The sequence below is a fragment of the Gekko japonicus genome, unplaced genomic scaffold, assembly GCF_001447785.1.
Source record: "Gekko japonicus isolate JY-2015 unplaced genomic scaffold, Gekko_japonicus_V1.1 scaffold1765, whole genome shotgun sequence".
NCBI classification, from domain to species: Eukaryota; Metazoa; Chordata; class Lepidosauria; order Squamata; family Gekkonidae; genus Gekko; species Gekko japonicus.
In genome coordinates, this window is record NW_015165296.1 from 379092 (window position 1) to 392341 (window position 13250).

The window sequence follows — 13250 nt, forward strand, 5'->3', positions numbered from 1 at the left end:
TTCCACATTTTAATCACTCTCTGTGTGAAACAGTATTTCCCTTCCTTTCCTCTCCCCACAACAGGCACCTTGTGAGGTAGGTGTGGCTGAGTTTGGAGAGAAGGGTGACTGGCCCAAGGTCACTCAGCAGGCTTCAGGTGGAGTGGGGAATCAAGCCCAGTTCTCTGGATTAGAGTCTGCCGCTCTTAACCACTACACCACGCTGGATCCCACCATTCTGAATAACCCGTGGCAGGTAGGGTCAGCCAGACATGGGGAGTGAGGCGAGAGCAAAGTAACGGTTATGAAAACTCTGCATCTCACCTAGATGACTACTGTACCGCACCGGTGGCCAGTCTACCACCAGATGAGACCCACCGTTTTAACTGAAAATGCTGGGGATCTCTGGCCCCACTGGTGGACCTTCTGATGGCACCTACGTTTTGGCACTGCATGACACAGTATTGGAATGGATGGGCCATTGGCCTGATCTAAAATGGCTTCCCTTATGTTCTTGAGAGTCAGTTTGGTGTAGTGGTTACGTGCGCAGACTCTAATCTGGTAGAACCAGGTTTGATTCTCCACTCCTCCACTTGCACCTGCTGGATAACCTTGGGCAAGCCATGGTTCTGGTACAGCTGTTTTCAGGAGCAGTTGTCGGAAGAGCTCTCTCAGCCCCACTTACCTCACAGGGTGTCTGCTGGTGTGACCTTGGGTCAGTCACAAGTTCTTTATTTATTTATTTATTTATATATTCGATTTCTTATACCACCCTAACCCCCTTGGGGGTCTCTGGGCAGTTTACATAGAAGGTTCTAAGAACATATCTCCCTAACTAGGGCCACATTGTGCAGGGACGGGGCTGCCTACCGGCACCCAGGTGGTGGTCGTTGTTTCTCCGGCTCGGCTTTTTCCAGTTTCTTCCCAGGCAGTCTTCGGGGTGGGATGTTCATCTGGTGCTCAAGGCGGGTTAGCTTCCTTTCCGGTGGGACCGTTCGGCACACGATCCACGTCTACCTCCGGCCTCGGCTGCGTCCTTCAGGCTCTGCCGCGCCCGCCTTCGACGTCATCGTGCGCCTCTCAGTCTCCACCTCCGCTGATGACAGCCGCACGGTGTTCTGCTGCTGGCCACCAGGGATCGCTCCTGCCGCTGCTGCCGCCGTGCCACCACACCGTCTCCACTGCCGGTACCCTGCTGCAGCCGATGTCTCGCCGCCGTCGCTGGTGCCTTCACCACACACCTCACCAGTGGAGGGTGCCCCCTACCCTTCTAAGGGTAGGTACCCATTTGTCTACTCGCATTATTTACTTGCTTTCGAGCCACTGGGTGGGCGGGAGCCTGGGACAAGGTCGGGAGCTCACCCCGACCGCGGTGGTTCTCGAACAGCCATAGTGGCTGCTCGAGTGTTGTTGTTAAGGCAGGCGTTTTACCGCCTGCACCACCGCTCCCTTTCAAAGCTGTTCTCTCACGAGTAGTCCTTGAAAGAGCTCTCTCAACCCCACCTACCTCACAGGGGGTCTGTTGCGGGGTGGGAAAGGAAATTGTAAGCCGCTCTGGGACTCCTTCAGGTAGTGAAGGGCGGGGTATAAATCCAATCTCCTCCTCCATCTGCACACAAAACCCTTTGAGGGAAAAACTGGTTCCATCCAGGAATATTCCATCATTTAAATACATCTTTTTTAAAAAAATCTAGGTTTAATAGATTCATACCAAGAAAGAGAAACATACAAACAAACAGGGCATTTCAATGCTTTAATTTGACAGTAAACGTTTTCACTTAAATACGTTACATTCTCTAACGCTATCTCAATTACAATAAAAATAATCACTAGTCTAGATGCAAAAATAAGATTCCCAGATCTTATAAACACCCTCTAGAGAAGTTATTTAATATACACAGAAGCCTTAGAGGTAAATAAGGCTTGTTAACCCTGCCAAACAGTCCTACTGAAGGATGATTAGAATGCGGAACCCAAACCGAACTATTTCCTCTGTTTTATTTTTCCCTCTTTCCAAAACGCTAAGAAACAACCTATCAGAAACTAATGGTAATCCTCTGCCTCACCATAATGTCAAATCTTTGCATTTTCAAGTACGTTTCAAAAAGTAGCACTAAAACAAAGAAGGCTTGAGAAGTTCTCCCTGTCATTTCTTTTTAAAGCTAATTCTGTGGCAACCAAGTGCTGAAAGGCCAAAGACATTCAAAGCAATGCACAGGTGAAAAGAACGCTTGAGAATGCAAAGATATAGCTGCTGACGCCTGTATATTACAGCCACAGAAAAATCTGCTTTTTTTAAAATTTCATTTTTTGCCTTCAAAGCTTGAAACCAGTTCCGGAACGAAGAAGAACAGACAAAGGTCAGTCGCTTGGAAATTAAAGTTCCTCGTGGTAGAAACGTTCATCGTGGAGCTGCCTGCCATAATCGGTGGCTTCGCTGTTGAGAAACAAATCCTGGTTCCCAAGAATCTCGGCTTCGGAAAGCTTTTTGTTGCCATCGGAGTCCATTTCTTCGATAAGGTGGACGGCCTTTCGGAACAAAGAAACCAGAAGAGATTGGATTTATACCCCGCCCTTCACTGCCCAAAGGAGTCTCAGAGTGGCTCACAATCTCCTTTCCCTTCCCCTCTCCACAACAGACGCCCTGTGAGGTAAAAGAAGAAGAAACGATTGGATTTATACCCCGCCCTTCACTGCCCAAAGGAGTCTCAGAGTGGCTCACAATCTCCTTTCCCTTCCCCTCTCCACAACAGACGCCCTGTGAGGTAAAAGAAGAAGAAACGATTGGATTTATACCCCGCCCTTCACTGCCCAAAGGAGTCTCAGAGTGGCTCACAATCTCCTTTCCCTTCCCCTCTCCACAACAGACGCCCTGTGAGGTAAAAGAAGAAGAAACGATTGGATTTATACCCCGCCCGTCACTACCCGAAGGAGTCTCAGAGCGGCTTACAAACTCCTTCCCCTTCTCCTCCCCACCACAGACACCCTGTGAGGTAGGTGGGGCTGAGAGAGTTCTTGACAGAAACTGCTCTTTCTCAAGAACAGCTCTTGTCAGAACTATGGCTTGCCCAAGGTCATCCAGCAGCTGCAAGTGGAGGAGTGGGGAATCAAACCCGGTTCTCCCAGATTAGAGTCCGCGTACTTAACCGCTACACCAAAATTATTCCAATGGAATGTACTTTCATGTAAGTAAATATGCCCCAACCTAGATAGCCCAGGTTAGCCCGACCTCATCAGATCTCAGAAGCTAAGCAGGGTGGGCCCCAGTTAGTATTTAGGTGGGAGACCACCAAGGTCCCCCACACAGATGAAGGCAACGGTAAGACACCTCTGAATGTCTCTTGCTTTGCAAACCCTGCCAGGTCACCGTAAATTGGCTGCCACTTGACAGCGGCAGAATAAACAAATAACGGTACTCGGAAAAGGCAAACTCATTGTTAGGGGTTATTAGGAAAAGGACTGAGAATAAAATGGCTGATATTGTAATGCCCCTGAAGAGACCTATGGTGCGGCCTCATTTGGAATACTGTGGCCCCGGTCACACGGGCCAGATAACGCGGGAGGGGGGAGGTGTGGCTGTTCGCCCCAGAGCAAAATAAAGCATGGTAGCCTGATCACACGGTCCCCCAAGTCTCCATGCTTCGGCTGTTAGCTGGCGATCACACGACGATGCTGCAGCGTGGCAAAGAAGCGGCATGGCGCGATCACACAAGCGTTTCGCGTTTGTGCGTGTGCGCAGTTCCGCAGAGCAGCACTGCTTTCGGTTTCGTGTTTGTGCGCATGCGCTTACGAAAAACGTCTGGTTTACGACGGGATATGCACGCGTGCCGGATGCCACGGGATACTAGTGCTCCCGCGATCAGACGCCCGCCTGTGCCGCGCGTTTTCCAGATACTAGTGCCCTTTCCTTGGTAGTTTTTAACTCCGTATCTTCGGCGGGACGCCCCGGGTGCGCTACGCTTCCCAGATGTTGCGGTGTGATCGCGCCCCGAAAATCCGCCCGACATTCGTGCCTTTCGCGCAGCAAAATCTCCGTGTGACCGGGGCCTGTGTCCAGTTCTGGTCAACGTATCTCAAAAATGACACTGCAGAGCTGGGAAACGTACAGAGGAGGTCAAGCAAGATGACTGGGGGGCGGGGTGTTGGAGCACCTTTCCTAGGAGGAAAGGCTGAAGCGTCTGGGACTTTGCAGTTTAGAAAAGAAACGACAGGGCAGTGAGGGCATGAGAGAGGTTTATAAAATTATGCATGGGGTGGAGAGGACTGAAAGCAGAACTTTTTCTCCCTCTCCCAAAAGACTAAAACTGGAGGACATCCGATGGAGTCAACGGGCAGTAGGTCCAGGATGGACAAAAGGAAACACCTCTTTACACAGAGAGTGATTAAAATGTGGAATTCGCTGTCAGAGGATGTACTAATGGCCACAGGGATAAATAGATTTAACGGGGTTAAATAGATTGATTCATGGAGGATCTAATCCCCTGTGGGGAATTTTTACATTCAGAGGCATTAAGGCTTGGAATCCCAGAACCATAGAGCCTTGGTCTCTATGGTCTGTTGTTGGGTGACCAGAGGAACTGGTTGGCCACAGGAATAAACAGCTTTCAAAGGGGATTAGATAGATTCATGGAGGAGAAGTCTATCAATGGCTGCTGGCCATGGTGACTGAGGGGAACCACCACATTCAGAGGCATTAATCTGCTGAGGCAACATCAGGGGAAGGCCTCGACCTCTATGTCCTGCTGTTGGCCTTCCAGAAGAACTGGCTGGCCACTGTGTGAGATACGATGCTGGAGTAGATGGACCACTGGTTTGATACAGCAGGGCTCTTCTGATGTTCTTATGAAGGCCTCAGCCTCTATGCCCTGTTGTTGGCCCTCTAGAGGAACTGGTTGGCCCCTGTGTGAGACAGGATGTTGGGCTAGATGGACCCCTGGTCTGATCCAGCAGGGCTCTTCTGAGGTTCTCATCAGGGGAATGCTTCAGCCTGTCTGCCCTGGTGTTGGCCCTCCAGAGAAACTGGTTGGCCACTGTGTGAGACAGGATGATGGACTAGATGGACCACTAGTCTGATCCACTGTGGCTCTTCTTATGTTCTTATGAAGACCTCGGCCTCTGTGCCCTGTTGCTGGCCCTCCAGCAGAACTGGTTGGCCACTGTGTGAGACAGAATGCTGGACTGTATGGACCGTTGGTCTGATCCAGCAGGGCTCTTCTGATGTTCTTAGGAAGGCCTTGGCCTCTCTGCACTGTTGCTGGCCCTCCAGAGGAACTGGTTGGCCCCTGTGTGGGGCAGGATGCTGGACTAGATGGACTATTGGTCTGATCCAGCAGAGCTGTTCTTACGTTCTTAAGAATCATGACCCTATCTTCACCCCATGGTCTTTCTAAAAACTTCACTACTTCAATCTTCTTCAGCAGAATAAGCTGCTTCTTTCGTTAATTAACATTTGGGAGGACCACCCAGGACCAATTAGTAATTATGTAATATTCTAATCGTCTTCAGAACGCTTCTGGAAAACCCACCAATTTCTACAGAATTACTCCTTAAGGGGGCCTGAAGGCAGCAGCCTGTGGTTCCCGGCTGAGCTTCGGGGGGGAAATACAAGCAGGGGAAACCACGAGGCAGAGGAATTCGACTCCCTGTAGAAGCAAGCACAACTTGCTTCTTTGTACCATACAGCTGTGTAAGATTTAGCACGCAGATGGCATAGTTCTGCTTTTTCCTACAGATTTCTGGGGGACTTTTTTTTTTTACGGTAATACGCACAAGGCAATTGGGAGCGATCTTCATCTTCCGTCAAATAATCATCAAGAAAGCACAGCCATCCCCACGGGACGACACATGTGCTCAACAAATGCCCAATGCCGGGAGTCCCCCATGTTGTATCCGATACCTTTCCTGATGCCCACAAAGTGTTTTTAGAAAGTGGGTGGGGCCAGATTAGGATTTTGCCCAGCAAGGCTTCTGATTGGCGACTGGCAGGGGTCATTTCCTGCGGGAGCGCACAGGAGCGGAGCTCCGGCAGTAAGGCGCCTAGGGGGTGGGCACATGCAACAAGCCCCGCCCCCTGCTCCCAGCAGACCTCAGTCAGAGTAAGAAGCAGCCAGGTAAGTTGTAGAGCCCTCCCACCCGCCTTCAGGTACAAGCTCTCCCTCCTCTGTGAGGGCAGATCTGCGCTCCGCCCCCCATAGCTAGCAATCCAAAACAGTCCAGTGGCACCTTTAAGACCAAGGGTTTTTTTAAAGACCAAGTTTTGTTCAGGTACAAGTTCTCCCTCCTCTGTGAGGACAGATCTGCATGTTCCTCCCCCCCACCCCCAATAGCTAGCAATCCAAAACAGTCCAGTGGAGCCTGAGCGGTGGGTGTTGCCTTTTGACACACTTCCGGTGATGTCAGGGGGTGTGGCGTATGCAAATAAGTTATGCTAATAAGTTATGGTAATGAGCTCCTGCACCTCTTTTTCTACGAAATGACCCCTGGTCACTGGAAAAGACAATCAGGCTAGGAAAAATGGAAGGCAGCAGGAAGAGAGGAAGGCCCAACGTGAGATGGATGGACTCAATCAAGGAAGTGAAGGCCCTACTGGGGCACAGAGGATGTTCGGAGAAGTGGTTTGCAGCCGGTTGCAAGCCTTTTCAGGGATCAGTTTTGCTCCCCCCACCCCAAGTGACCACCAAGTGAAACTGGCTGTCAAATGGCTGTGTCGGGGGCGGAACTTCCAGTTTTGGCCACTTCCGGTTTTAAGGTAAAGGTAAAGGTTCCCTTGCTCGAAAGCCAGTCGAATCTGACTCTAGGGTTGCGGTGCTTATCTCCGTTTCAAAGCCGAAGAGCCAGCGCTGTCCGAAGTAGTTTCCGTGATCATGTGGCCAGCATGACCGAACACCAAGGTGCACGGAACGCTGTTACCTTACCATCTACTTGCAATTTCTTGCTTTCGAACTGCTAGGTTGGCAGGAGCTGGAACTAGAGACGGGAGCTCACTCCATCATGCGGCACACTCAGGTCTCGAACTGCTGAACTACCGACCTTCCACAGCCTGCTGTTCAGCATCTTAACCACTTGAGCCACCGCAGCTCCTATGATGGTTTTAGAATTGTTTTAATTGTAACTTATGTTTTAATGTAACTTATCTGTTTTTATGTAAGCCACCCTGAGTCGGCTTCGGCCAGGAGGGCGGGGTAGATTCGAAAAATGAATAATAAATAAATAAGGACCTTCACGGTGTGACCGAAGGGAAACTACGGCAAGGGCCCTGGATTCCGGAAATTGCCACCACTGCAAGGACAATCACTGTGAGCTGACTGTGAGCTGAGAACTCTGAACAATGGCTGCTACCGTCATACGAACGACGACGACTAGCACTTTATGATGGTTTTAAGGTAAAGGTAAAGGTTCCCTTGCTCGAAAGCCAGTCGAATCTGACTCTAGGGTTGCGGTGCTTATCTCCGTTTCAAAGCCGAAGAGCCAGCGCTGTCCGAAGTAGTTTCCGTGATCATGTGGCCAGCATGAGCGAACACCAAGGTGCACGGAACGCTGTTACCTTACCATCTACTTGCAATTTCTTGCTTTCGAACTGCTAGGTTGGCAGGAGCTGGAACTAGAGACGGGAGCTCACTCCATCATGCGGCACACTCAGGTCTCGAACTGCTGAACTACCGACCTTCCACAGCCTGCTGTTCAGCATCTTAACCACTTGAGCCACCGCAGCTCCTATGATGGTTTTAGAATTGTTTTAATTGTAACTTATGTTTTAATGTAACTTATCTGTTTTTATGTAAGCCACCCTGAGTCGGCTTCGGCCAGGAGGGCGGGGTAGATTCGAAAAATGAATAATAAATAAATAAGGACCTTCACGGTGTGACCGAAGGGAAACTACGGCAGCCAGCCGTCCCACCGGGACCAGGTCCTTCCAAGTTCCTACCTCCTCCTGAGCGATCCCCTCGTTATTCGGCACCACCCAACCCAGCAGCTCTTGGGGGTCGAGTCTCCCGTCGTGATCCTTGTCGTAGTCGTTCTTGAATCGATCCTTCTCGACGAGTATCCACTCTGGATCTTCGCTAGCAGCTGGGGAAACAAATGTATCAGGCGATGAAGGCTTCGTTTTCGTGACTGCTGTTCTAGTACGGTTTAAGTTTACCGTTAAAGAAATCTATAAAGATACTAATTTTCAGTACAAAACACAAGCGTTAAAGCATGCACAGTTCAAACATATGGACTGAATTAACCTAAAATATATATTTTTTAGTAACACATCAAGGCCGTGCTTGTATCTAAGCAAGGAAATGCTCCTAGAGAGCCAGTTTGGTGTAGTGGTTAAGTGCGCGGACTCAAATCTGGGAGAATCGGGTCTGATTCCCCACTCCTCCACATGCAGCTGCTGGATGACCTTGGGCAAGCCATAACTCTGGCACAGCTGTTCTTGAAAAAGAGCAGTTTCTGTCAATAGTTCTCTCAGCCCCACCTACCTCACAGGGTGTCTGTTGTGGGGAGGGGAAGGGGAAGGAGTTTGTAAGCCGCTCTGAGACACCTTTGGGTAGTGAAGGGCGGGGTATAAATCCAATCTCTTCTCTTCTTCTTCTTCTTCTAGAACACAGCGGTCTTTCCAGACCTAGGACCTATTGAGCCACAAGCACGTGACATCAGAGTCACATGACAGGAAGAGCTACTGTCAGAACCTCACCAGTATCAAAGCCAGGACGGAGGGCTAGCAGACCCAGCAAGCTTGGCAGAGGAAATACGGGAATGAGCATTAGGATGGGGAATTTAAGGAATAAGCAAAGAGTCAGAATCAATCCTCCCTCTATGCTGTGGAGTCCTTGTGAGCAAAAATTCAACATTGTGGGCTACTGGCATTCAAGTTGTGAGCGAGCGATTTGGCTAAATTAGTTTGCTCCGGAGCCATCCTTCCTGAGTGAAGACAAAAATCTGTGAGCTGGATGCTAAAAAACTGTGAGCTAGCTCACACTAGCTCATCTTAGAGGGAACACTGGTCAGAACCGTGGAGGAATCCTGTCCAACACTGAGTGACCTCCAGATAAAAGGAATAGTAGCAGCGGCCACCCTTGCGGCCTGTGCATGTGCGCTAACAGCTTGTTGTTGTTCAGTCGCACAGTCGAGTCCGACTCTTCGCGACCCCATGGACCAGATCACGCCAGGCCTTCCTGTCTTCCGCCGTCCTCTGAAGCCTGCTCAATTTCATGTTCGTTGCATCTATGACACTGTCTAACCATCTCATCCTTTGCCGTCCCCGTCTTCTAACAGCAGGGCTAACAGCAGGCCCTTTCAAAAGGCAGCTAAAAATGTGGTCGGTGTAGAGGGGCTTGAGAGGGGCCGTGGCTCAGTAGCAGAACATCTGCTTGGCATGCAGAAGGTCCCCGGTTCAATCCCCGGCATCTCCAGTTAAAAGGACCAGACAATTGGTGATGGGAAAGACCTTGATCTGAGACCCTGGCTCAGTGCTGGAGCCTCTGCTTGGCATGCAGAAGGTCCCCAGTTCAATCCCCAGCATCTCCAGTTAAAAGGACCACACAATTGGTGATGGGAAAGACCTTGACCTGAGACCCTGGCTCAGTGCTAGAGCCTCTGCTTGGCATGCAGAGGGTCCCAGGTTCAATCCCCAAGAGCGCCTATTAGAGGATCAGGCAGGAGGTGATGGGAAAGACCTTGACCTGAGACCCTGGCTCAGTGGTAGAGCATCTGCTTGGCATGCAGAAGGCCCCAGTTCAATCCCCAGCATCTCCAGTTAAAAGGACCAGAAACTTGGTGATGGGAAAGACCTTGACCTGAGACCCTGGCTCAGTGTTAGAGCCTCTGCTTGGCATGCAGAAGGCCCCAGTTCAATCCCCAGCATCTCCAGTTAAAAGGACCAGGTGGTAGGTGATGAAGAAGACCTCAGCCTGAGACCCTGGGGAGCCGCTGCCAGTCTGAGTAGACAATACTGACCTGGATTCAGTACAAGGCAGCTTTATTTTTATTATTATTATTATTGGTTTTTAAAATGCTTATTAAGATCAAGTATAACTTATAACATGTACAATAACTGCAAAACAGTATACAAAAGTCCTGAGAATCAAAAATTACAAACCAGCCAGTTAATCACCAACAAAGTTTTCAACATACATCAACAGTTATAACATAACATAATAATTTAGTATCAGATCCGTTCCCATATATAAAAATGACGTTTGAACTATAGATCCCACTGAATGGAGTCAGCTTTAAAATACCACAAGTTTGGGAGTCTGCTACTCTGAACAACAAGAGGAGTCTCGGCAGCAGGGCGGAGGTCGGAGTGGAGTCAAAAGTGAAGCCATGTGTGATAGCTCGTCCTAGAGGGCAGCACGTAGTGTTATGTCATGAAGTCGAGTACTGGATACCAGGTACGTACAAATTTATCATAATTTTTATTGGAGCTGTTTTGTAATCGGTCTACTATAGTAGAGATTTTGTTCATCACAAACTGACCCCAAATCTTTATGTGTGTTCATATGTATTGATCTGAGCCCCTGGCTCAGCGGTAGAGAAGAAGAAGAGGAGATTGGATTTATACCCCGCCCTTCACTTGTAGTCTCAGAGCGGCTTACAAACTCCCTTCCCTTCCCCTCCCTACAACAGACACCCTGTGAGGTGGGTGGGGCTGAGAGAACTCTGACAGAAACTGCTCTTTTTCAAGGACAGCTGTGCCAGAGCTTGTGACTGACCCAAGGGCACATCAGAAGGTGCAAGTGGAGGAGTGGGGAATCAAACCCGGTTCTCCCAGATTAGAGTCCGCGCACTTAACCACTACACCAAACAGAGCACCTGTTTAGCATGCAGAAGGTCCCACGTTTAATTCCTGACATCTCCTGTTAAAAGATCTGGCAGTAGGTGATGTGAAAGACCTCAGCCTGAGACCCTGGAGCACTGTTGCCCGTCTGAGTAGACAATGCTGACTTTGATGGACCAAGAAGGGTCTGATTCAGGTATTTTTGCATGAGGTGTAATTGGGCCCTTATATGTTTTTTAATTCTTTGCTAATAAATACATATGTATTTAAGTTGTAATTGTTGGCCCTCTACTGTGTTTGACTTACCTCTTTAGGTTCTTGATGACAGTACAGCCACTTATATTAATAAACTATGAAGGACAATGAAAAACAGGCATACTTGGAGAACACAATGTAAAAGGGCAGATTCCATTTCCAGCTCAAGCCCCCTCACCCGGATCTCTTCGGTAGTCCCCGAGGAACTCCTCCAGGTTCACAAATCCATCGCCGTCTTTATCGTGATCTTCCAAAGCCTCATGGATAACAAACTCCTTCAGAGGGGGGAAAGAAACGAGGAAGGAAACTTGGCTTTAAAAGAAAAATCCACGTCTGTGCACCTCAGGTCCCGCGGGCGGCTTTTCAGTACTGGAAAGGCAGTTTTACACAGAGGAAAACATGCAGGGATTGTTCCAAATGCTTCCCTGTGACGATGCACGCACACACAAAAATGTTTTCCCAGAACTTTTAAAAAGCCAGTATCACCATGGTGACCTGACCTGGGTGGCCCACGCTCATATCTGGGCGGGAGTTCACCAAGGAAGTCCAGGGTTGCTACGCAGAGGCAGGCAAGGGCAAACCACCCCTGTTTCTGCCCTGACCTAGGCTAGCCCAATCTTGTCAGATCTCAGAAAGCAAAGAAGAAGAAGATTGGATTTATACCCCGGCCCTTCACTACCCAAAGGAATCTCAGAGCGGCTCACAAACTCCTTTCCCTTCCCCTCCCCACAACAGGCACCCTGTGAGGTAAAAGAAGAAGAAGAGATTGGATTTATACCCCGCCCTTCACTACCCAAAGGAGTCTCAGAGCGGCTTACAAACTCCTTTCCCTTCCCCTCCCCACAACAGACACCCTGTGAGGTCGGTGCAGCTGAGAGAGCTCTTTCAAGGACTGCCCTTGAGAGGACAGCTCTGAGAGAACTTGTGACCAATGCTCCCTCTAAGCTGTGGAGTCTTGTGAGCAAAAATTCTACTTTGTGAGCGACTGGTATTAAAGTCGTGAGCGAGCGATTTGGTCGCTGCATAAATTAGTTTGCTCTTGAGTTGTCCTTCCTGAGCTAAGAGGAAAATGTGTGAACCGGAGGCTAAAAAACTGTGAGCTAGCTCACACTAACTCAGCTTAGAGGAAACAGGCTGTGAGGTAGGTGGGGCCAAGAGAGCTCTGACAGAAACTGCTCTTTTTCAAGAACAGCTCTGACAGAACGATGGCTTGCCCAAGGTCATCCAGCAGGTGCGAGTGGAGGAGTTGGGGAATCAAACCCGGTTCTCCCAGATTAGAGTCCGCACACTTAACCACTACACCAAACTGGCACTACACCAAACTGGCTCTGGAAGAAGAGGAGATTGGATTTATACCCTTTCCCTTCCCCTCCCCACAGCAGACACCCTGTGAGGGAGGCGGGGCTGAGAGAGCTCTTTCGAGGACTGCCCTGGAGAGAACAGCTCTGAGAGAACTTGTGGCTGACCCAAGGTCACACCAGCAGCTGCATGTGGAGGAGTGGGGGAATCAAACCCGGTTCTCCCCGATTAGGGTCCGCGCTCCCAACCACTACACCAAACTGGCTCTCAGTTGGCCCTGAGCAGGGTGGGCCCTTGTTTGTACTTGGATGGGAGACCACCGAGGAAGCCCAGGGTTGCTACGCGGAGGCAGGCCGTGGGGAAACTACCTCTGCTCTTCTCCTGCCCTGAAATCCCTACGGGGTCACCGTACGTCAGCTGTGAATTGAAAGCACTTTCCACCCCCACCCCCCAGGGCACATTTTTAAAGCCAGCCACGGATGTACCTTCATATATTCCGCTTCCTCAGGATGTTCGAACGCAATGAATTCGTTCAGGTCCAGGCCGGAAGCTCCGTCGCGGTTGGCCTTTTCAAACCTCCTCTTGTCCTTTAAGTGGAGCTGATAAAACAGTTTGGTGAGAAGAAGAAGAAGAGATTGGATTTATACCCTTTCCCTTCCCCTCCCCACAACAGACACCCTGTGAGGTAAAAGAAGGAGATTAGAGGCTCTGCGCATTTACCTTCCCGTGAGCCCGGCAAGATCTGCTTCCGAATAAACACATGCTTTAGCAGCCTGCAAGTTAGAGACTTCAATGTATTAGTTTGCAAATTCAATTAACCATATCAAAGTTTTGGAAAGAGAGTAAACAAAAACAAGCCCTCAAACGTTTAAGTCCAGGATCTAAAGGAAACAGGATGCCTGCAGACAGGAAACCATACAAACAGCCAGAGCTTTGTTTGCCCTTTTCA

General features: G+C 49.6%; 1 protein-coding gene across 1 annotated transcript; it reads right to left on the minus strand.

The window, feature by feature from the left end:
• Nucleotides 1–1721: 1721 nt before the first annotated feature.
• RCN2 (reticulocalbin 2) lies at nt 1722–12900 on the minus strand (the record flags this gene model as incomplete). Its single annotated transcript, XM_015410374.1, has 4 exons — nt 1722–2508; nt 7904–8046; nt 11181–11277; nt 12787–12900. Coding segments are annotated over 4 exons (507 nt in total), but the record flags the coding sequence as incomplete, so codon positions are not given.
• Nucleotides 12901–13250: the final 350 nt, after the last annotated feature.